Here is a 25,031-nt window from a genome sequence, read left to right on the forward strand (position 1 = left end):
TTTCATTAGACTTGCTCAGAATACTGAAATGAACTCCTGCAAACCACACATTGTAGGTTCTAAAAAGGCTTGGTGAATAAATGTCACACTTCAGTTTATTTTTTAACTTCAAACTGTGAACTAATATATAAATAGTCATTGGACTTGCAAAGGCTCCACTGCAGTAATATTCATTAAAGGTTTTTACTCTAATCCAAGTCCAGGCTGTGGTATTTTGTTTGAAAGACTATGGTGTCACAGAAGCACCATGCTAATTAATCAGCCTCTTCAGAAGCCAAATACTGAAGCAGCGTTTTGGATTGGTTTAATCTATTGCTCTATTCATGCTCTGTCCCTATGTTCTGTTCTACAGAGAACTCCTTGAATTTTCAGAGGAGAATTGGGAATGTAATCATTTAATAAAAAAAAAAAAAAATGTGGAAACAGATTCATGTTAGCAGACTTCAAACAGAAAATTCAATAAATGGTTAGAAATTTAAGTAGGTCCAATGTTATGCTATAAGCTGCTCACAAATTGATAATCTGTAGCTTGACAACTTTAAAGAACATGGCAAACTTGGGCTTTCAATAGTTTGTAATGTTTGGAGACTATTCCTGCACATAGATACTGCATCGTTGCCCTCTCTTTAAAAAAATATAGTGGGTTGTGGGTTGGTATGTTTGTTTATTTATCTTATTTTTTTACAATTATCTGAACTCAGATTCTGTTGTTAGTGGTAGCAGCTAAATTGCAGAGCCTTGGCCTTCTCAAACTCGAGTTCTTCCATGGGGCTTTTGAGGATGAGCACAGTTTCCAAAAAGCACAGAGAGCTCCCAGGAGAGAATACTCACTAAGGAGTATATCTTCTTTGTGCAGTCTGCATAAACTTCCTCGTCCTGTGAATCACAAGCCTCACTATCATGCCAATGTTTTTTACTAGCATGCTGTATGAAGATCTTTTAACTCTGTAAGATGTAGTTCTCCAAAACAAGTTATCCTTTGTTGGGTCGTGATACAGTTCCTATGGCTCTTTTCAGAAATGATTGATGATAAATGACTCCAATTTAAGAGAATTCCAACAGGCTTTTGTATTTGCTAGGTGACATTCTCCTATTACGGCAAAGAGCTCTAGTGTGTAGCTGGAACTGAAAATGGGGAGTTGTTATTCCTTGATATAATTTTAAGTAGCCCGTAAAAAAACAACCAACCGAAAAACCCTTGAGGTTCTTGCATTTGTTATTTTAAGCAGGATACTTGCCAGCAATGAAGGAAAACGCACAGTATAGGGTCAGTAATTTACTGGTAACCTAGTTAATAACAATAAGCAATTAATAATAAACCACAGCTGGTACATTTTAGCAAGCTGCATATATCCCTCTTGAAGTGTTCTCCTTGCATCTTGATTATGTGCCAAGGTTGATGGCTATTCTTCTCTAGGTGGAATGTCAGAACAAGACGTTAGTGTCCCCAGTTCTGACAAGGAGGTGTTATTCCTGATGGTGGTATCATCTTCACCTGTAGGTTCCCTGGAGCCACATGTACCCATTTGCAATAACAGTTGGCTTACCTTCTCATTTTTCTTTAGTCTGCAACTTCCTGCTATCCCTGAGTTTTACTGTATGTTCTAAGCAAAATATTGTGATTTATGATATATTTCTTGCTCTACTAACCTTTGGTTAAATTGTTAGATCATATGATTTACATAGCGTTAGAGAAATATTTATTGTATACATAATCTGATTTACTCACACCACGCATACATCCACATAGATGCAGACTCTGGCCATATATCCTGGCATCTAAGCAAAGGCATTTTAACTGGATTATGGTCCCAGTGTCTTGGGGTTTTGACCAGAGGTTGTCATCTGAGTGAAGGGGCCCTCAGGCAATTGGTTCCTGAGCTACACAGTAAATTGTTTTTTTTACTGTAACCTTTCTCTGGTTTAGCAAGTCAATTTTGTTTCGAAGACTGAATTGATACTCACAACATGCTTTGAGATCCTTACGTGAAGTAACATAATGGATTGATAACATTTCTGTAGTATGAATTTATCTTCTTTGCATTATTCTGCATGTAGAGAAGGAAGACAAGACCAATGAACATAGTTTCATTTGTATTTATACATCTGAGCTGGTGAAATTGCATTTGTAAACATTTCACTTCACATCAAACAGAAAAAGATACATTTGCAGCTGCTTTAGTATTCATTCAGTGGCTGGATCTAATCCTTTTGCAAAATTTAATTATGTGCTTTCTGAAATGGAAGTAAGTGGCAATTTTCTTAATGCAGTTAGCACCATACTTAATATTATAATAATACTGATTTATACTCTTCTCATGTCTCTTTTGAACTATTGTTTAACACAGAAAAATATCTTCTAACATTTGCTGGAATGAAAAAAGGTGAATATAAATACAAATATGCGCATAGGTGGTAGAAGGTGCAGTTTCTGAATATAGCTATTTTGATCTATAATTACTTGCCAAGAATCTTTCAATGTCTGCTAAATGGAGAATGAAATTCAACTTCATCTACATATCATTACAAGGTAAGGATAAGTTTATAAAGCATTGAGTGAGATGCTAATCAGCTCTTCTAAAACTAAAGAGGAATTAAATGATTGAAATCCAATGGGAGGCATTTTCAGCTCTAATCAGGCAGTTTAATGGAGTTGTGCACATTGTGCCAAACATATCCTTTTTTGCAGCTGAGTTGACTGGTCTTGATTTTGACCAGCAATTACTTAAAGAATAAAGAGTTATTATGAAGACCTGCTCAATTCTTGGACTGATAAGTTTGTAACTACTGTAGAAGTGTGGTGAGGCTGCATGAAGTATTGGGACCTGCATTACTCATTGAAGGATCGATACACAAAAATCATCTTTCCTTCAAAGACTCTAATGTTTCATTAGAGATTCCTCTTCTACTGTGGACTATGGAAGAATGCCATAGAGGCACTAAATTCAATTAACCAAGCAACAGGGTAAAATATCATATAAAAATATCATATTAACAGAAAGTGAGTTAGTATCAATGCATCAAATTAATTAAGTTAAGCTGAATTATACTTAAAATACCAGCAGAGCCTTACAATTTCTCAGAAATAATTTTGGAACTTACTAAGCAGGGTTCTATCAATCTTGATGCCAACTGGTACGTACAGATTCCAGTCAAGCAGACTGGGAGAACACTTTTAGTAAAAGGTGATATTTGAAAATAATGTTCTAATGTCAGTACTAATTGGAATAACGCCAATAAATTCTGTCCACACTATTGGTGGTTAGTTTTCTCTCCATCTCTATACTTTCAATGAGTCTAGAATACTCCATCTCTTCCTAAAGCAGCGTTTAATTGAGTAAGACCATAGGAGTCTATTGGCTTTTAGCTTTTGTTATATCAACAGGGACTTCAATAATACATAAGCTGTTCTTGTTGCATGAATATAAATTTTCTGTGTGTGCCATCTGCTGGACCCTGCTCAGAGTGCAATGTTAACTCATAGATCTTTTAAATTATATTTTTACCTTAAGTTATCTGCAACTAAAGAGATGATAACAAAAATATGAACAGCATAACATCATCTTGCTTTATGAAAGCGGTAGGTTTTTTGAGTGACTGTAGTTCACAATATATAATTCTAAAAAAGGCACTTCTGGATTTTTTTTTTTTAATGCATTGGTGTATTTGAATGGAATTATTGCTACAGTAGTGTAGATCTGTGGAATCAAGTGCTTGTCTATATTGTAAAATTAAAGGTCTGTGTTTGAAAACATTGGACTTACAACAGTATGCAAAACCAGCAGTTTTATAAATGGGTATCATAAAGTTTAAGGCTTACAATAATAATAGATAGGTAATGTTGTTTTGAGCCCTAACAGTCTTAACCTCTCAAGTCCTGGGTAACTGCCACTTTAAAATGAGTATGTCAGCAGCAAATTCTAATCTTAGATTAGAGAAGGATTTATTTCACCAAAGATCAGAGCAGACTGGGCCCAACATGTTAACTGGTTTCTTCTATTCAACAATAATACATTTCTTTCTGCTGTAAACTTTCAATTGGGATTTTTTTTTTAAAGTTCAGAATTGAATTTAATGGGATATTAACTGAGGCTATAACACTGGATTGTATTGGAGAATGCAGAAAGTGAACAATCTAATAAAATGACAATTATTTATTAATGTTTAAAGATTACTAATAGAGCTTGTAAAATTCTAGGATAACTGTTTTCACTAGGAGTGATCAGGTTACTGTCTGAAAAACCTATTCATTTGCAGCTATGTTAAAGAGTTCTTGTGGGTTTTTTTAGTGTGCCATTTACTACCTCCCAGTTTTCTGTCACTTAGCCAAATACAAGAATAATCACTCTGAAAGCTTTCATTTGAAAGTGAAATAAATTAGTTATACAGATACAAACTGAATTTGTCATGCCATCGTGATATGAGTAGAAAAAGAGATGAAATTTACTTTGAACTATGTAGTCAGTTTATTTCTTTCCTTTGTTTCATTTTTTTATTACTTGAGATACTTTTCTCACAGGCAGCTGAGCCATTTGTTTGTATCATCAAGCCAAGCTTTTTTGTTACATCCAGAAATCCTTATTATCTTAAGAATCACCAAAACCTACCTCTTCTCCCCTCTTTTAAAGCTTATATAAAGTGCATTCCTAGGCAAGCAGTCTTGTATGAACTTATATTACTTAATCTATTTCTGTTTTCTTACTATTATTAAGAATTTCTTTGCAATACTGTATCCTCCAAAATCAGTGGGAAATTGAGTTCAGAACATCCCAAATTTCATCCTTGTATCTAATACTTTAATAATCACTTCATGCATACATACATGCTCATACATTTAAATACTTTTTTGTGATTCTTTGATTGGGAAAACATGATGAAACATTATCTAAAACTTGGTTTTGTGCATGCAACTTTTATTTGATGATTATCTTATATTTTAACAACATCCATGTTTATGTGCTGTGAGAAGCCCATAATCACAGTGATGTATAAAACATAGTCTTCAAGTTTGGTCTATGTTGATGTATTGAACGTTACTGGAATAGTCACTTGATCATAGTAGACTTGATGTGGTTTTAAAAGTCACTTAAATTTTTACAGTACCTGGTAATAAAACACCATTTAAAACGAGAGCTCTGTTTTGTACAATGGCACGTATACATTGAAGAGATTTAAACTGTTTATATCCACATGGCAAGCTTTGAAACACTGCTCCACCAACTGCAGTTCCCAAACATACGTAAGTATATGAGGAGGGGAAATGGACCTTATCGTGCAAATATTCATGCAAGTAGACCACTGCATAACAGCCATAATAAAGATATGGAGAATGGGGCTCAGATTAGCTAACAGCTCAGATTAATTAACAGGTCTATTGTCCAAATGTGGACAAAACTAAGTACTGTAGAAATTTGAGGACCAGAAACACTATGTGCAAAGCATATCAGAAAGAATATACTTAAACTACAATGGGAAATAATTCTGCAGCCTTGCTTACAGAAAGTAAAAAATGAAACTGCTTTTTTTCTTCCATAGAATAATTATGGTCATCATGTTTCTGAAATTCCAGCCTACAAATTCAACAATATGTAATACATAAAAGAAATCAGAGCAGCATGCATTTTCCATATATCTACATGATTTCACATAATTATTTCAAAATATGAATGATAAACATAATTTATTAATTATTATTAATTAAAAATTTTACTGAGGGAGAGATGGAAAATCAGAGAGTAAATTATCGCTATAAAAATGTTTTTGTGTGTGAAATAAGTGAAGATGTATACTGTGTATAAAATAGTAGTTTATTCCCAAGATAAAAGACCCTTCAGTGGATTTCTTTTTAAAGTTCTCATACAAATGAGAAATGCATGTCCACTGAAGTACACTTTTTGGTGTTTTATGATACAGAATGACTAAGAATGGGATTTAATCTTTTTTTTTGAGGTTTTTTGTTTGGTGGTGTTTTTTTTTCTTCTCCCAACAGCTCTAACAATTTCCTAGTTTAAAGGCTACAGAAAATGTAGAAATAGAGATTACATTAGATATTCCAAAGGTTCATACCACTATGTCACTTTATGACTTAAAAAATAGAAGTCCTAGAGTCATATAGGTTGGGAAGGACCTTGAAGATCATCGAGTCTAACCGTTAAATCCTATTTCTATATGTCTTCAAATGCCCAATTTTGTCTGTATTTACAGTTGGTATGGGATTGCACTTCACTATTGTCATTTTTGGGTACCATGCAAATGCTATACAGAAAGCTTTAGAAGTAACCTAGCTACAATGAATTATTCTGCTTTCAAATTTGATTTTTTTTTTTTTAAAAACTACTCTAGAAAATTTACATGCTGTTTTGAGAAATGACCTAAATGTGCAGCTCCTCTTTGTCACCAGTCCCAGCCTGATCTAATTCATTACCTTTGGCTGGAACACGTATTTATTTGTTCGGTTTATGCAGTTTTTATATGCTACTGGATAGATTTTCCTCTGCTGGACCTGCACCTGAGAGCAGTGGTCTGAGGGAACAGATTAATTAATCTAATTAATTTTAATTAGATTTTCTAGGGACATAAACAATTTTTTTTTTTCTTTTTATAGTTTAAGTGACATGGAAAGAAAAGGTTAATATAAAGCCTATTGTACATTGGTTGTTTGGCTTTATCGTGGCACTTTATCCGGAAAACCCCTTTCTTTGGGTTACACAGTATGAAAACTCAAGCTTACTGAAAATGGAAAGTCTCTGTCAAGGAATGTTGTCATCAAGCCAGGAAGGTCTTTTTCTTCTTGACCAAACTAACAACTCTTCATTAGGCTAGTAGAGATATCAATGAATGTCAAGGTTCTACAGATTTCAAGATAGGTCCATTTTCAACAAGAAATGTTGGGTAGTTATGTAGCTTTCCTGTTACGGACTAAGTATAAAACTAAACCTAATTTATAATTAAGATAAAAATCTGTGTATGTAAAAACCCTTTAAAAAATGCTTTCTAGAAATCTGCTTGTTACTTCAGAACTTTACTCCTTTGCCACTACAAAACTCTAAGCATTTACCCAAAGAAACTTGCATCTTACCTTGAGTAAATAAGTAAAGCCCATTTTACCTTAAAAAAAAAAAAAAAAGTCTACCTCCTGAGCCAGTGTTTATCTTCTTATGCTACTGACTGTCTTTAAATCAGTGGGCATGAAGCAAGATGCTTGAGAGCAGGATACAGCGCAGTGCTCTTTCAGGAGAAGCAGTTAGAGCTATGTGGATGATTAGGGGGGGACTTTCTCCCCTGCTGTGGTGTGGGAACATGGGCAACAACTCCAAATCTTACTCTCTGAAGTAAAATTGAGCAATTAAAACCAGACTGAAACAGGATTTGGTACTGCTTAGGCAGCTTAGAGAGAATTTGAACTTCTTCACCAAAGAGGTGAGATGGGGAATTTCTACAGTTAACCAGATGAGGCAGAGCTGAGTGTTGCACGCCACCCCCCCAGCTGTGTAATACTAGCGGTAATGTTTCACATTCATTACCTGATTCTCAGCTGGTCATTACTAAGATGTTCACAAATCCTCTGTAGCATACTCTGTAGCAGGACGCTGGGTTTTAAAAACACGGAACAGTTATCTCAACTGTCATATTACCTAGTACTTTAAAAATTACTACCATCGGTAAAATCTATCTGACACAAAGTCTTTGGTATCTGTTTAATGTGACAGCAAAACGTGGTAAAGAAAAATGTTTGAATGACTTCTTGTACAAATATTTTTTATAACTGATATATGTCCTAAATATTTTAAATTGTTTCATAGCCTTAAAATCAACTTTTAATATTATTCATTCAAATGTTTTCAAAAACAGATAATTAGAGCTTTTGCAGTAGTTAAATACAGCTAGGTCCAACTTCGGGGAGGTGGGGGGAAGGGGGACCCATGTAGTCCTGGAATTAAGCACAGATCAGGTGTGTTCTTGAACTTGCACTGTTTGAGAAAGAAGAATAACTTTGAACTTGATGGTTTTAAAAAGGAGCCAGGAATCCTGCATATAGTGTGGCATCACCTAGCAAAAGGACCGTTTTTTAATTTTAGTCTTGCTCTATTACATTGACGTTGTGGCCAGAACCTGGTTCTGCTGTGCAGGCAGAACAAGGAACAAGTTGTTATCTGAAGCCATAGTGATTTAGGGGCAACAAAGTGGTGTACTCTATATCTTTACCTAGGAATGATCGGTATTTCTTAGTGGCTGTGGCTGAGAAAGCCCTGTAACTTTAATGCTGATGCTGCTCCATTTTAGTCACCCTGATTCTTGTTTGTATTTCTTCTTGGTGTGAAAATCATCTCCAGCAGAGGTTGCCCTTCTGTTGGGTGCATGGATAAGTCATTGTTTTTCTGGATGTTGTTAAGGCCTCTTCCTTTCATTGTCTGTACTCTGCACCGTCTCAGAAGAGTCACCAGAATTGCTTTCATCATTACCATGGCAATAAACTTTCCTACGCAGCCCCGAGGGCCGAATCCAAAAGGTTGGAAATAGCGTGAAGGAACCTGCACAGAATAACATGAGGAATAAACTTTAAGACAAACTTTTCTTCATAAAAGTAGCCAAAACTATGATGGAAATTGGTAGTAAATATATTTTGAAAAACTTGTGGAAACAATCTCTTAGGAGCAATTACTTCTTTCCTTTACACTGAACAGCCCTCCCACCCAAGTCAGGCTGAAATACGGAGACACCTACAAAGGTATGCCATTTTAAATACTAAGAGAGTAGGGAATGTAAAGTTAAGGAGTTGAATTCTGCCCGTGTATTTCAGTCTGTTCATCCTGTGAATTACAGGAATTTTACCACAAATTGTGAAATGGAGTGAAGCTTTCGCTTTTTAACATACATTAAAGTTCATTAAAAACTTTTTAAAAAAATGTTCATTATAAAGCTCATAAATGTCTGAGATACAGGCTGATGCCTTGTCTAAAGATAATCATAAAGCCATGCACCTACTACAATTGTTATTAAGAAGCTAGTGTTCCTGAGAATTAATTTGTCATAAAATGTAATGTCGAAAAATTTATTTGATATCTAATAGAGAGACAACATTTATAAAATGATTTTCTCCTGTCCTATTAACAAAAATGTGAAATGCAGGATTCCCAGACTGTTGAAGAACGTACAGCCAGCTTCTGCTACTTTTATTGCCATTGAATAGATCAGTTATCCAAAACAGTCCCAACCGCATGAATAGTGCTGCTAATGAGGTACAAAGTTACTTGTTTATGAGTAAGACAAAGCAAGTCTGGCTATAAATAAATTAGCTTTCCTTTAAAAAAGTAAGATATTAGCTGTGTTCTGACTTCCTAGTTAACCCAAGAATAGAATAGTAAAAGTTGCTTTATATTCAATGATCTAGAAAGTGTCCTTTTTTCTCATTGTCAGACTGAGAAAAATGTTTTCCGTTTAAAGTTTTTCGAATGAACTGAGCTGTACTTTTTGAAAAATGATAGGTAAATGCAAGTGTTTATAATACAGAGCAAGTACAGCAGCTGGCAGCGCAGCACAATGGCAAACGCACAGCCTGGGAAAATGGAAAAATGTTTAGATTCTAACAATGCCATTTATGCCATCATAAATAATGGTGTGGATTGCTATTCACTTAGAGAACTGTGTGAAAATTGTGCCTGCTAGAATAATTATGTGGCAAATAGAATGCATCAAGTCAGATAGAAAATGTGTGGTGAAATATTTGGTCAAGGGGAAGTATTTTTAGTAGCAAAGTGTACTTATAAAATAAGCAAGAAATCCATTTTGATAGAAATACTTAGAATGAAAATAATGGGTGGCAAAATGGAAACTACTCACAGTGAATAGTTATTTCAATAAACTTAATCACTTTCTCTCTTCTTGAATTTTCTACAATGACTTTTGTCTTGAGCTGTTGTTTTTAATACTGTGTGCAGAGTTTGCTATGGGTAATCAACCAGCGGTTTAGAAATGTTAACCAGGTTGTCTAGTGCTCATTTGTGTGTGTGGCATACATGGTACCTCTAGATTTTTGATAGGAAAAATGTAAAACTTAGAGGTGCGTTTCTGGCTTGAACATTCATATCTTTTGTTTCTTTATTTTCTTAATTATTTCTTCAGGTGTTTTTACTAGTAAGCCCATTTTTGGTGTATCAAAGTGGGTCATCTATTTATTTCTTTAAAACTAAAAGGACTGTCTGTGGACACTTATGTGTGCAGCTGCTAACATCTCAAAAGAAAAAAAATTTACCAGGTAATAACATTATTTCCTAACTTTTTTAGTTAGACAAAATGAGAACTATGACAGATGTAGAAAACACTAACCCTTTAGCTTCAACCCCATTCAACCTTAATATTTGACAAGCCACTAGAAAATATAAGAGAAAGCTTGCATACCAGGAAAATGTGTGTATCTATGACAGTAAGGCTAATATTCTGCAGTTGAGATTCCCTTCATAGAACTAAGTTGATTATGCCCTCCACTCTCGCATGGCTGTTTATTCCAGAGATCTTTCTAATTCCCTCACAGGAGTGCTAATCAAACCTTAATATTTCATATTTTGTGCTCTCTGTCACAGTATCTTCTGCTTCCATCTGCACTGGTTAACAGTCAAATCCAAGGAGTTAAACATGCCATAGAATCAGTCTATTTTCTTTAAAATAGAGTTTTAATCTCTCTGAAAAAATACAGTTTTGCAAAACCATTTGTTTAATCAGTAATCAGAAGACCAGAGGTCTAAATGAAAGTAAATAATCTGAAGGATGTTTTACAATAGTAGGGGATTACAAGTAGGAAAAAAAGTTCACATATTGCTTTTGATACGGGTCTCAGTAATGTGGACTAAAGAAAATTCTAGTTCTTTTGGGAGTTCGAATATAACTTAAATTGAAATGCTGTGCTGAACTGGTACTGAATTACTTCACATTTGCAGTATTGAGTTGGTTAAAATTTAGGATTTTGATTTTGGTCTATGAAAGATGTTTATTTAGGAATAAAAAAAAAAAAAAAAGAATAAAATGGGTGCTCTATTCTCAGTCCCTCAGGAGTTACTATGCTGCTTCATCTTTCCAGAGAATCCTCATGTGGCCTCAGCTCTGTGTTGTACTGCTTGCATGGCTCTAACTCCCTAAAGCCTCTTTACTTTGTCCAATGTCAGGGGATATAATGGGAACTATGTGTGTTTTTGACAAATTTAATCAGAAATTTTTAATCAAAATTAAGATGTCTAGGAAAACTTTGTTTTCAATATCATAATAATTTTTTAATTAAAAGACACTTTGATAGGAAAATATCTGCCCGGCTTTAATAACAATAATAGTAATAAGCAGGACGTATAGCTAACTAGGCACTTAGACAAAGGGAAAACAGTCTTATGGTCACAAAGTTCTTGATCAAAATAAGAGGAAGATACATTGTCAATAAATAATACTCAATTTCCTGTAAGAAATAAGATAGAAAACTTACATTTTTCTCAAAGTTTTCAAGAGAAAACTCATTTGGCTTTGGGAAGTATTCAAGCTTATGCATACGTCCGATATTGAGAATAATGTTTGTCCCCTTTTTCACAGGATAGCCATCAATTACGTCATCTTGTAAAGCTTTTCGCATGATCAAGTCCACAACTGGCTGGTATCTCATGCTCTCATAAATAAAATTCTCCACAATTTTTAAGCTTGGCATGTCATCACTTTGTATGTCTCTGTCACCTTGAGGAATAAAACAGATGGTGAAGAAATTGGTTATGAATTTAGTAGCTTCATCATACTAATACCAAAACATTTTTGGAAGATTCTCAGTTCCTGAAATAGTAGGAAGGATCCAACAGCTTCAAAGTAGTTTTATGTAGCCTTACATATTTGGGAAATCTGGTATATTGTTCATCAGCATAAACCCTTGTTTATTAATCTACGATTTGCTCACCTTATCTTCTTAATACATTATGAGTCTTCGTTCTGCTTTTTTGTCAGTGACTAAACTCTGAAAGTCCTTCTCCGACTTTTGTATGACAGAGCAACAAGACACAACAAAGAAATCTTCTGAGAGCTGACAGCAAATGGAATCTGGGAATAGTCTGCAGGTGGGAGATAACTTTGTAGGGACCTTAAATTTTCACCATGTGATCGAGTTTGGCTGGGTGGTTGAGTTTGGCTGGATGTACAGCTAGGTGCTACTGTGGGCTGACTATTTCAGTTACCACGAGTAACTTCCTCCCAGCTTGATTCCATCAGCAACGGCATCAATGCCATGACATACTGCCAGTAGGAGACTTACTCTAACTTTCAAGCCACGAGCAGTTCAAGAACTACAGGCTGACCACTGCAGTGGTAGGTTTGCAAGATAAAAGGCAGGTTTGCTACCCCAGTTGTCCATTTACTTAAGGAAAAGGCAACAACATTCTACTGCCTTAGGCTACCAGAAAGGAATAGGGAAGATGAATAAGTGAGTACTCAACTCTCATGAGAACAATAAAGTAAGGTTTATTAAAAGTACCTTAGAAAAAGAGTAAAGGATTTGTTATACACTTTCCAGTGTTTAACTGACCAGAAGTAAATGTTGAATTTAAACAAAAGTAAATGTCAGGCTTTGAATGAAAGGGAAGAATACAAATTTGGAATATCTTGATTGTGTTTTGAATAGTTAGTAATTAGTCCTTAAAGAGGCAACCAGTTTGATATCAAAATGGATGACAGCAGAATATAATTTTAATTTTCTCTAATCTTTCCCTTCTGTGGTCATAGCAAAACTTAGGCAGGTTCTATATATATATATATACAGAGAAATATTGGTGATTAAAAGTACTTGACATGAGTGTCCCCTTTTGCTATTTCAAGCAAATGGAAAATAATTTCAATGGGATTTACAAGGTGAGTGCCGATTTGCATTGCTGTTGCTGAGTAGTGAATACAGTGCATTCTTTCTAAGAGACTGTCAATTCTTATGATTCCTATTTGAATTTATCATACAAATTGCTCATCTTCTTTTATTTGATCTTGAATAAAATCTTTTACATATAATGGTAGTTCATATATTTTACAGCAAATGCTTCTGTTAGAAGAAAATACTTAGAATTTTCAGCCTGTGAATGATCAAAATTAGATCACTGCTGAAGCAAAATTATATTCCCACATCACTGACTTTGCAGCTCCTGCTTACCCATAACAGTTTCAATTTCTCTCATCATCTCCTCTTCCACTGTGGGGTGCTCTGCAATCAGTATTAGCATAAAGAAGAGAGTCACAGACAGAGTATCAGGAGCAGCAATCATCATCTCCAGCACACACTGGTTCACATTCTCGGCAGTCAGATCCCCTCTGTTCTGAAAAAAAATTGGAAATTTTTGGGAAAATGTTGATTGCTGAACTCTGATGCTAACAAAGGCAGTAGAATGGGAAGGACCTAGAATATCTGCTTTGAACAAAAGTAAAAATCTTTATAGTCTTTCTATCTCATATGCTAAATAGCATTTATTTTTTGTCTTTCAGAGGAAAACAGAAAACTCACATTTTGATGGGTGTGTATTATCTCACAGAAAAGCAAGAGTTTGTTCTTAGCTCAGATTCTTATTGATTTATTGCCTTTCCTCACAGAATTTGTGAGCTGTCAGAGAATATACAAGATAGGATTTACATAGCGTTTGAAGCCTTTGCAAACAAGGCAATACATCAAGATAAAATTACAGGGGTTGGGGGAAGACTAGATGCAAGAGTTTTAAGGAAGCTGTTTAAGCCATGAAAAAAAATCAGACAGGCGCCTGTTCCCAAAAATGCAACTATTCAATGTTTGACTCGCTGTTAGTGACTCCCCAGAACCCAGTAATTTGTATCCCTTTATGATGACATGACTTTCAGATAGATGCATGAAGTTTAAGTTGCAAAGCCTGTGTTGTTAGTGACAGGAGACCATCAGGGGAAAAAAAAAAAAAAAATCAGTTAGCCATATTTTGAGTACATTGCCAATACCTGTGCAAAAATCAACTGGGATGCAAAATCCATGTGTTCATCCAGCTTTTCAACAGTGGAAAGCATTTGTCGCTTCTGTTCTATTAGGATTTCCATTGCTCCTTTCAGATCCTTGCTGAAAACAGATAAAATCCAACATATCGATTAATATATGTGGACTTTTAGTATACATTAGGATTAGAAACATAGAGATTGTACCAATAAAAACATCTAAGAATGGCAGAAATTGTCTTCCTCAGAGTGGTGATGTGGTTCTCCACAAAAGCAGTAACACCAAGGCAACGTATACTTTCTTATTATTTCTTACTAAGAAATAGCTTGTTAGTTTGGACTGAAATCTTATTCTCTTTTTATGGGATAGACTGAAAAGGATGAAAACAATGTCTGTATATCCTATTAATGAATAGAGTTTTTAAAGATTTATTAAGATTTCCAAAGAATTTGTTTATTTCCTTCTATTTTATACTGTATTTTATTGGTAATAAAATGAACTTGGAGAACATGAGGGATAATTGTTAGAAAAATGTAGATAAATGTTAGAAAAATTGTACTATCTTGATGGTAGAGTTGACCTAAATTTTTCATATTTAAATAGTCAGCAATACCTGTCAACTGTTTGTATTTCAGTGGTAGAAAAAAGCCAATAGTTTTTATAATTTTATTTAGGATTTTCAATTAGCTATATATTTGAAGGCAATTCTTTTTAAAAGGATTTTGAAAAGTTTTTGACTGAAATCCTCAGGCTTTCCATTTGTGTTTCTTATTGTTAGGAAGCATTTAAAACTTTAAAATTTAAACCTGGTAAAGTTCTCATTATTTATAATATTTTTTTTATGCATTAGAAATAGCAAATGGTCCTTTTTGCCAACTTTATCAGAAGAATATCGGAAGTCATCGTATCCTGTGGTGCTGCTTTGCATTGCTTTAAGTCCAGCAATCTTTATCATTTCTTTGCAGTAGAAATTTATGAATATGTTGATTTTAATGGGATTGCTTTTGAAACGTCAATATTGGCCCATGGGGGCTTTCTAGTAATAACTGGGCCACCACAGTTAGCTATTATTAGAATCGCAGAATAAAGCACTAATCAGTGCCATAATAAAACTGGCAAGCAAATGCTAGAGAAGGGAGATCTTGTGTCTAGCTCATAAGAGAGTTGTCAATTACTTCAGATGAACCTCCATCTTTCCCTTAAAGCCTTTATGTTATATAGCACTATCAAAACAATTTATTACACGTGCTTCGTAAGTACTAGTTTTTCTCACTAGATGGAATCCAAATCCAAAATGAACAAACTGATTGCTAGTTCTTTTTACAGCCAGTCCTCTTTTGGCAGAAGACAGCAAATGAGATCATAAAAACAGAAGAGGCATTTTGTATTTTTGCAAAGAGGAAGATGGCAAAACGTATTTGTTCCTTATTTAGGAAAAAAAAAACCTTGAAATGGATTATCATGCTGAGCACTGAGTTTTAACTCAAAAATCAAAAAGTCAAAGTTGTTGACTCAAAAATGCACGTTGAGGGCACCAATAAATAGAATTATGCTCAGGGGTCAACTCTTCTGGGACAGTGCCATGAACGTAGACCCGTTTTCTTGTTTTGATGAACTATAGCCTACTATTTGACTGTCTTTGACTAGATAGCAACTGTCACTTCACCCCATATGATGGCTTTTCCTTGTCTGTTTGAAGTGAACCAGTGATTTCAATTTAGTTTCACATTTGAGCTGGCATTATCTAACATTTTGGTGAACTATCTGCAAAATTTGGTGAACTATGACTGAATAGACAAGGGCTTTAAATCGTCCCCTGAGATCAGCCACTTGTAGCACCAGTGGCAACTCTTGTTCTGTTGCTGTCTTGGGTCTACAGATAGGGGACTTTGGCCAGCCACCTTTGCAAGTTTCACAATTTATTTTCTAAAAGGCAGAGGAAAATATCAAGGAAGATCTCCTTCTTAGAAAGAAAGAAAGAAAGAATCTTATGCACATGATTTGTAAAACTGTTGGTACTTACGCTGCCTCTTCGTATCTCTTGCACAGCCAAGAAATCTTAAAAAAGATGTCGGGCTTTAATAAAAGTGCTTGCCAAGCATCAAAATAGTTCTGAATCTTAAGTACAATGGCACTTTCTGAAAATAGACATTAAAAAAAAGCAGTGTAAAATATAAACCTCAGTAGTCAAATAACACAAATACTTCAGAAAAATTCATAGTAAGGCCCTGTTCCCTACTCTACCAAGTAGTTCGGAGGATTTTGATGAACAATTGGGTTTAATATGTGGTAGACAGTATCAGGAAACATTCGTAGCACACTGTAGAAAAGGTATAGATCTTTGTAAAAACTCATGGTAGCTAGCTAACAGGACATAGTGGTGTGTCAACCTGAACCAAATAGTCTCCCACAGGAGAGCAGAAGCAGAACTCTTGCAGCATATTGAAATGGGATAATTTATACATCACGATAATGTTATTTCTGTCATATGTTTTTAAGGGTGAAGAAATCACAGAAGACACAAATTGTCAGGTGAACTTTTCAGGGCAATCATTTAGTTTGGTGGAAAGATTTCCGATTCTTACATGCATATAATATTGGGATTGTACCAACTCAGTCCATAAAAATCTCTTTAAATGGTACTATTTATTAAGGTGAGTGTGACAAGCTAAATGCATATTTTTGGTCGTACATAATTCTTTTTTATAACTAAAATCACTCATAAATCAATTTCAGTTAATTATATGGTGATATAACAGTCTGTTCTTGCTCTGTTTTCTGAAACAAAACTTCTGAGTGATGTCAATGATTTTTCCTTGCACATGCACTTTAGATCCATCATATGATATAAAAATGAAGCTGTCAGTACCATCCAAAGGTATCCCAAGAAAAAGCTTGTTAGATGTGTCAAGCATGATCCGCCTCATAAGATTCAACACGTTGATGTTTCCTACTTCAGTGGTTACTTCTTCTAGTTTGTTCAGGTGATCAACTGTTGATTCAACACAAATTGCTATCATACGCACAAGACCAGGACCAGACAGAGCTGAAATATATGGGCAAAATGATCAAAAGATTGGTTAACTCTCATACCTTATTTATAACTTATCAACTGGTGATAATGGTGTCAATAAAATGTAAAACATTATCATGTGAGTGACTGGTATAAAATAATTCTGAAACTTGCTGATTTATCATCTTTTGAAAGAAAAATGTAAGCCTTTTGAGTTAAAATGGCAATGAACTCAAGGCCCAAACTTTCCTTGCATCCAGCCACTTTGTATCTCGGACACATTTTACGCTAAATTCATACCATGTTAAGGAAAGATATTTGGCATAATCTGTGCTACCTTTCTGTGTGGGAGGGTATCCCTGTCCTCATCTGCATTACGGGCACTGTGGATGTCCTGGCTTATTGCTTACAATGACATTGAGCAGGGAAAATAGCTTGGGGATTCATGGGAAGGATGACAGGAATTTCTGAAAACATAACTCCTGGGTGTTCTTAAACAGCATGGTAGCTTTGCAGTAAGATACTGGCAACCTGTAACATTGCAGTGGACATACTGAAGCCTAGCCTGGCAGTATGCTGTGTGTTAGCCTGCCTTAGTCTGTCCACCTATGAATAGTGGAGATAGTGTCGTGATGGATTTATTGCATTTTAAGAATTCAAAAGCAACTAAAAGCAGGGGTCAGTTCTGTTGCTATGTAATTCAGTGGGATTTTGACAGGCTCCAGCTGGAATGGATTCAGATACTTTTTGAATGACTTTGGAAATCTTTCCCTAAGTACTCTATTTAATTTACTTTTCCATAAAAGAATTGCTGTAATTGCCTCAAGGATTATTTTATCAAATATATGTTGAGAAGGATTGTATATTTTTAGCTGAGAAGAGAGGAGGTCTGTTTTGTAAATAGAAAGAACTGGTAGCTCTGGGAGTAAGTAGAAAAATACATTTTTTTTTTTTCCCCTGCCATCTTCAACCAGTACAAAGTTGCTGATATTTTACAATAGCAAAATCATGTAGGAAGGGCCCAATTGTCATATAGGACTACAGCTATATCAACAAAATAATATAGAAAATTTAAACCAACAGATAATTAATTTCTTTTAGATGCTGCTTTACTTTCATTTTCAGGTTCTGTCATAAACTACTGCAGTCTCAGCTGGTGGGAATATTTTCTGAACCGTGGAGCTTGCAGAACAACTGTGGCAGTTTTGTTAGGAAGACTGTAATGTAATATCATTGGAAGTAGCTAATTCTAACAATATGCAAATACTGAAAATTTTCAATTTATGGGAAAGAAGGTGAATCAAAAAATTGCAGACTTATAAAATAGTAACATTAGAGTTTATTTATGTAATTTCTTATTTGATTTCAACCTAGTGATGTTAATTGTTTCAATCTTTTTTTTCTGTTACTACATCGATTCCTAGCATACTAAAGGGATTAATAAATAGTACTGCTGTGCAGATCGTCTAAATTAATTTTGAAACTAAAGCGCTTTTTTTTTTTTTTTTTGCCATTAGAACAAGAAAAGTTTGAACTTGGTGGAGGCTGGGATAAGAACAGCCAATTACATTTATGGAAGTGCCAGTTGAGCTAATGTAAATGCTGGACTTGAAATATAAAAAAAATTAAAAACATGGCTTGTGGGCATCATTTAATTTTGTTTTAATTGGACGAGATTAAGAATCTTCAAAATTACTTCAGGACCATTTCAAATAGCATATTGAACAGGAAAAGTGTGAAAGAACATGTGCAATAAAATATTTCTATGTGATATATAAAGAGAACCGATTTCTGTAATTTAAGTATGCAAAGAACAAACAGCATTTCAGAAAGGACAGACTGTGTGCTACAGTGATGCAGTGTATTAATGCACACTGATTTACCTTTGGTGAAAAAGGGTCGAATTTCTTTCCAATGTGCTGGGTTATTATTAAATATGATCCCATTTTCATACATGCCAATGCGCTGTAATCCAAGCTTGCTCCCAAATCGAGAAACATAATGCCAATGTTTCATTACATGGGACACACTTGAGGATCTGGGGAAGAAACGGGGAGAAAAACGCCCAAAACCAAAATACTGTTTCATAGATTGTATATAGAATTTTTATTCTGACATTTTATAGTTGCTCTGAAGTGTGCTGACTTGCATTCTCAATTTAGCAGGAAGTACAATGCTTGACATTAAATGTTGTTCCTTTTACATAATTAAAAAACTTGATGATAAATGCTTTCAGAATGTATATCAGAGCAATGATGTGTTCTGTTCAGATTTAAAACTATTTTTCAGTTAAAATGCAAATGGTTACCAAAAGATTTTAATCTGAGTGGTGTGTATACATAGAAACATGTAGATATATAAGATACACTCAGGGAATGATCAGTGTCAGATATTTCAGAAGATGACGTGTAAAATATTTGACAGTTGATAATTTCATCATGACGCGTATTAAATTACAGATATACTGGAGGTATTTGGTCATTCCCAGACACGTACAGAAAGCATAAATATACATGCATCATTTAAATATGCAGCATCATAATATGATGATATGTGTGGGATAAATATTCCTAAATAGAAATGTTAGGGAAATCTGTGATATGTATGATTCTTTTTACAGTTGACAAGGTTTATTTACACATGCTGGCAAACAGGTTGTGATCAGCATTATTGCTTTAAGATGTGATTTCCTTTAGAGGGAGCTAGCATTTCAGAAATGTTGATGTGATAAAAACCTAGTCAAATGACAACCAACAAAAAGAAAGAAAATCAGAACAGAAGTGAAACAATACACTACTTTCTTTACCATGTAGCATACTCTATGGACCAAATCCCAGACGTCTTACGTGGGTTAGTTTATTTCTTCAGTCAGGCAAAGTAAATGGGACTTTTGCTATTGACCTCGGTAGTGCTGGGTTTTCACCATAGTTTTGTGTGACCAGAGGTAAAGTTAACAGTGAGATTGCTATATGGTACAAATAGACAAACATGGATTAAGGACTGGAGTAAAAACAGGGGGGCGTGTGTCTGCAGGTCCAGCCTTCCAAGGAACTCAGCATATTCTCTCTTTCCTATCCTTCCCCACATCTGCTCTCTCTTTTAATTTCCTTAAAGTTTTTTTGCATGTCAAGGAACATCATCTGTATTTTCACGAACATTAAAAGATGGTGTTGAATTATGACAGTTGTCCCTGGGAATGGAAAGGTGCAGGAGGCTCGTTTTGCTTCCTTCCATTCTACAGATCTACACAGGAGACACACAATAATGTTTTAAGGAAGGATTTTGACATATGACCTTGTATAAACAGATTTTCCTTATGAAACTATTTAATTAAGTCCTCCAAAAAACATCATTTGTTGTAACCAAGACTGCAAGTCCTTCTCTCTGTGTATTAGCATCTCAGTATGATAAGATTCGATGGTAAAAATTCAGGTGATGTTGGTGGAAGTAGTATCCTTTTACAAAATTCAGGTTGTTTAGTTTTGCAGTGAATTTATGATCCACTGAAAACTTTTTTCTACATTATTGTTTTTTAAAAAAAAGTTAAATACTAGTGCTCTATGTACTGTCAATGCTTTTAAGCAAAAAATATGTGTGAAGAAAAGTGATGTATTGACTATAAAGTCTGATGCAGCTGTGGCATTGTTTATCAGCGCTCCTGATTTGTTTCTGATGAATCGGTAGCACAGAAAGTGGAAGACAGCAATAAGAGTTCAAAACATTATAGCACATTAGTTGATATTTACAACACCTTTGTAGGATAGGAATGTAAACAGTTTTCCTGTCATGATTACGTCTTTTTACAGAGGTAAAAACATCCAGAGATGAAGCTGACTTGCTTCACATGGCAAATCCTGTGATAGTCCTCTGTACTACATTGACTTTCAAAAGCTTTTACGTAATGAAAGCTGAGTATGGATTGATTGATATTGCTAATAAAAAGGTTGCGATTCTTTATCGATTACACATGGTAAACATTTTACTATTTTTTTTTTTCATGGCATAACTCATAAGCATCCAGAAGATCCAATGTAATAAGAAAGCAGCCATCCACTGGAGCTAATAAAATGATGCTGTGGTTTAGCATTATGTTTAATACTGTGTGTGACTGAAATCTATGACTAATCCCATTAATTGAAGTGGAATTACTTATAATCCTATAATGCTGCATTTGCTTAATTAACTTGCTGAATTGGAGCCATAATCTTCAAGCATTACTCCCATTTTAAGAGAAATTTAAGAACACAGTAAACTAAAATTTTACTTAATCCTGCATTGCAGTCAGTCTAGGTTCCTGTATAGTATGTAATGCTAACATTAAATGGAATAGTAAAAGACACAGTAAAAATTTTTTAGGATTGAGCCACAGTGCTTAATCTTCCTTTCCACAAAGAAAATGAGAGAATTCACATAGACTTTAATAGTAGTGACTTTAAAGAAACAAAAGATTAGAAAAAGGTCTGTGAACAGCAGGAAGTAAAAGGTTTATGTTAGGATAATTTTTGAAAAGAATAACTTCAATTCCACTTTAGAAAAAAAAAAAGTAGCAAAGAGGTTGTAAAAATATGAAAAAGCTCTTCATATTATTAAGGATAGAAAATAAGGATTTACTTGCTAATTATAAATGTTTCTTCACCGCTGATCCAAACTCTCACAAATTCTCCATATGTCTTATTGTAGTAGTTGCAGGCATTACCTACTCCCATCCAGAGAAATCTCCCATGTGAAATGAGGGGACCGATTCCCATGCAGTATCCTGGCCCTAAGAAAGAGGGTAAGAAAAGTTTGGTCTCGGCAGTGCTCGCTGGCAAGAATATACCTCTGAGCATCACCCTTTTGAAATGAGCTTTTTAACATGATAGTCAAGGTCTGGATTGGGCCGTTCACATATACAATCCCATTCTGAAGTTCTCTCTTAGAGAAACTTGCATCTTTGTTGTTGAAGCCTCACTTAACATCTATGGAAGCCTATAGTCCTTTCAATGTACATACAACTAATGACATTCATTACTTCTTTGTACAACTTCAAATTGCTGCTTTCAGATTGCTTACATTTGGAGGGACAATGGCTAGATATCAGAAAGAAGAAATGATCTAGAAAAAAATGCATATTGTTTATTAATTTGTGATTTTAACAAATCCTTTGAGTGATTTTTGTGTTGCAGTGTTATAGTAATACCTACAAAAGGCAATATCCTTTTGACGTAATTAAATGTAATTAATTACATCTCTCTTAAAGTCAGTAATACTGGATGGAAAAAACAGATATTTAAAGGAAAAAGTACTTTTACTGCTGTGAACTTATGAAAACGTGCTTAAGTAGGAGCTAAGAATGCATTAATAAGCATTTAGTCAGCAGAGTTCTCAACTAAATCGTTCCACTGTAACTCAGCACCAAATTTCCCTCTTACAACAAAAAAGAGAAAGTGGAGACAGCAGGAGAGAATTTGCCTTTAATTACTTTTAAAAGGAAGTTTCCTTATTCAGGGAAAGCTTAATTTGCCCCTTTTGTCTGTAAAACATAAATCTAACTCCATAAAACAAAACAAATTAAGTACTTACAAAACTTTCGTGTACTGCTTAAAAATGTAATAGTTGCTTACAGCTCCACCATTTACTAATAGGAATTGCAAGAACCCAGATTATTTAAATACCTGTAAACTTAAAGCATATTAATTTAGTTCTATCTTCTTGTTGATCCATTCAAACATTTAAACAGAATGCATAAACTTCTGTGAATACTTTCCCTTGTTCCCTAACTATTGAAGAATTTTAGCATATTGAAGGATATTTGGCAAAGATCTTTTCTTAGAATTTTATTCAGGTGCCACTGTATTGGTTTAGGATTATTCATGTCAAACACCTTTGTGAGATGTGTACACTGTTCTCATTCCTGCTGTAGGTCATTGCATTGCGTCTAATGAAAAATAGACTGAGTCAGTAATGTCTACCATAAACGCCCAAAACATCACGGAAGAGGCCCTCTGAAAGGGAAACCATTTGATGTTGTTCTGTTCTGGACGGTCCTCAGTGCCAAACATGGAGCAAAAAATTGATAATCTACTAAAATCTGACTAATTTCCTAGATAACAGTTTGTTTCTAGTAAAGACAATTTAGCTTTAAACTTAAAGCATGTAAAAAGTAGTTTATAATGCACATGAAAACATGAACATCTAGAGTCTGTAGAATGGTATTATATTAAATTGAGTTAATTTACCTGGTATTGAAGAAGTTTCTTCATGATTCCATATTAGAAACAGAAAGCACATGAGAATGAGTATGGGCACTGTGGCCACTGGCATCGTATCTGGTACTAGGCTGGTGATGTTGTAGTGCATTGGATTCAGAGTTTCCAGTACCATCTTTTCCAAGAGATTCTGCTTTGCTTTAGAGAGAGAAGGGGGAAAGAGGCAGAGTTTTTCAAAGCTCAAAGATGTATTCAGCTTTAGTCGGTACCTCTCAACCCCTTTGTAGGTCTTGTAAATGAGCAAATTAGCTCTTGAGGTAGCTTTATTTTATAATGAGAGTGGCTGCCGGGACTGCTTGCCAGGACAAGCTACATCACAAGTCGAAACAGGCATGCAGCAGACACTCTTTCTGCTTGGAAATAACAAAGCTTTTCTGACCTTGATATTGAAGCATAGTTTTGGATACTTTGGCTGACAGACCTCTTATCTCTGATATTGACTTGGCTGGCCAATACTGAGGTTTACTCCTTGCAAATTTCTAACCAAAACACAAGAAGTTAAACTTTCAGCACATGTGGAAGCTTTTAATGAGTTCACTCGCAAGCTTTTATCTCTGTTACTTAGCCTTTTTCCTTCCTGCATACCTGTAGTGCCAGGGTCCTTGAATTCCCAGAATAACTATGTTAGTTTTTAATGATGCAGATAGATGTGCCCCCCAGGTTTTTGTTTGAAACAATGTATTATGTTTTGGGTTTTTTTTTTTTTTTTTTTTTTTTTATTGTCAACCTTTGCCTGTAGTATCACACATTGCATTTCTTTGTGGTTCTTCTGCTAAATACTTTGGAAAAATATAGTGTATGCCATACCAAACAGGATCTGCCTCAGGCAGTAACAAGCACTTGGCACAGGAAAGAAAAAACAAGCAAATGGACAGGTTTGTTATGTATACGGGGAGTAGAAGGATTCCTTCAAAGCTGTTCTGCCTGTTTTTGACTTTACATCATAAAATATGACAGGTGATTATACCTGAGAAGGAAGATGTTATCCTAGGAATGAGAACTTACATAACTACAGAAAGACACTGCTTGCGTCTGCACAGTAATTTATTAATAAAACACCTTCTTAATCCTGCTCTGACAATAATTAAGAATAGATTTGCTTTGTTCCTTCCTGTGACAATATTTTAAAATTGAAGGATGTATTTACTTAATAAGAAGCTTTTAGTTACTGTTTACTTTCAGCAGGTGCTTTCTTGTTTATCTTGTGCTTTGGTCTCACATTGCAGAAGAAAGCACAGCTTACTATGTAGTAAGTGTCAGTGCTATAATTATATTAAACTAAGCCAAGAATGTGATAGATGCTTTCTAGATAGTAAGAAGATTGGTACTTATGGTTGAAGTAGAAAATGTATAGAGTACAGGCAAAACCCTGGGGAAGGGAGCAGGCAGTGGCTCAAAACCTTGCAGGTGCATGCAATGCTCCAGTATTTTGGATGATTGCTGTGCAAGGCTTCTGGTATTGTTGTGATCCAAGATGACCATGACACAATACGCCAGGTGACCTTTTAGAAACATGCCAGGCTATTCCAATAGCTAGCAGTACACCTCTCATGAGAGTGTCCATGTGCATATCGCATCCTGTACACGTTCAACTGTTGTACTATCTTGCACGTTGTGAGAAATGTTTTTGTAATCACAAGCATTTTTTTATCATGTAATGGTATTAGTTTCACTAACGTATTGTTGCACACTAATGATGTTTGTTCAGTACAAATAAAAATGTTAGCTTTAAATTTCCTTGAGTATTATTCGTTACCACAATAAAAGCATGTCTGCATGTATATGTAAATACTTCCATTAGTTTCATTCCCTTTCA

General features: G+C 34.9%; 2 protein-coding genes across 3 annotated transcripts in view; one reads left to right on the top strand and one right to left on the bottom strand.

Annotated features, from left to right (window-relative positions):
* GLDN (gliomedin) overlaps nt 1-25,031 on the top strand; it is a 123,003-nt gene that overhangs the window by 47,115 nt on the left and 50,857 nt on the right. The window lies entirely within an intron of this gene.
* Nucleotides 4,775-23,550, bottom strand: CYP19A1 (cytochrome P450 family 19 subfamily A member 1). Its single transcript, XM_009470145.2, has 9 exons — nt 23,186-23,550; nt 21,579-21,729; nt 18,851-19,005; nt 16,824-17,000; nt 15,978-16,092; nt 13,963-14,077; nt 13,157-13,319; nt 11,468-11,709; nt 4,775-8,531 (listed from the first exon to the last, which is right to left on the bottom strand). Exons 1-9 carry the CDS (start codon nt 23,328-23,330, stop codon nt 8,280-8,282), a joined length of 1,515 nt encoding a protein of 504 aa, XP_009468420.1. The 5' UTR covers nt 23,331-23,550; the 3' UTR covers nt 4,775-8,279.

The sequence above is a fragment of the Nipponia nippon genome, unplaced genomic scaffold (genome assembly GCF_047370975.1).
Source record: "Nipponia nippon isolate SJK-2023a ecotype South Korea unplaced genomic scaffold, ASM4737097v1 scaffold_9, whole genome shotgun sequence".
Taxonomy (NCBI): Eukaryota; Metazoa; Chordata; class Aves; order Pelecaniformes; family Threskiornithidae; genus Nipponia; species Nipponia nippon.

Bases quoted from the DNA above. Each gene is read 5' to 3' on its own strand.
- CYP19A1 (XM_009470145.2), bottom strand. From the start codon at position 23,330: ATGGTACTGGAAACTCTGAATCCAATGCACTACAACATCACCAGCCTA. The intron at 21,730-23,185 runs GTAAATTAACTC...CCTCTTTCTTAG, and splicing joins AGAAACTTCTTCAATACCAG to GGCCAGGATACTGCATGGGA. The intron at 11,710-13,156 runs GTAAGCAGGAGC...TTATTCCTCAAG, and splicing joins AGAAATTGAAACTGTTATGG to GTGACAGAGACATACAAAGT.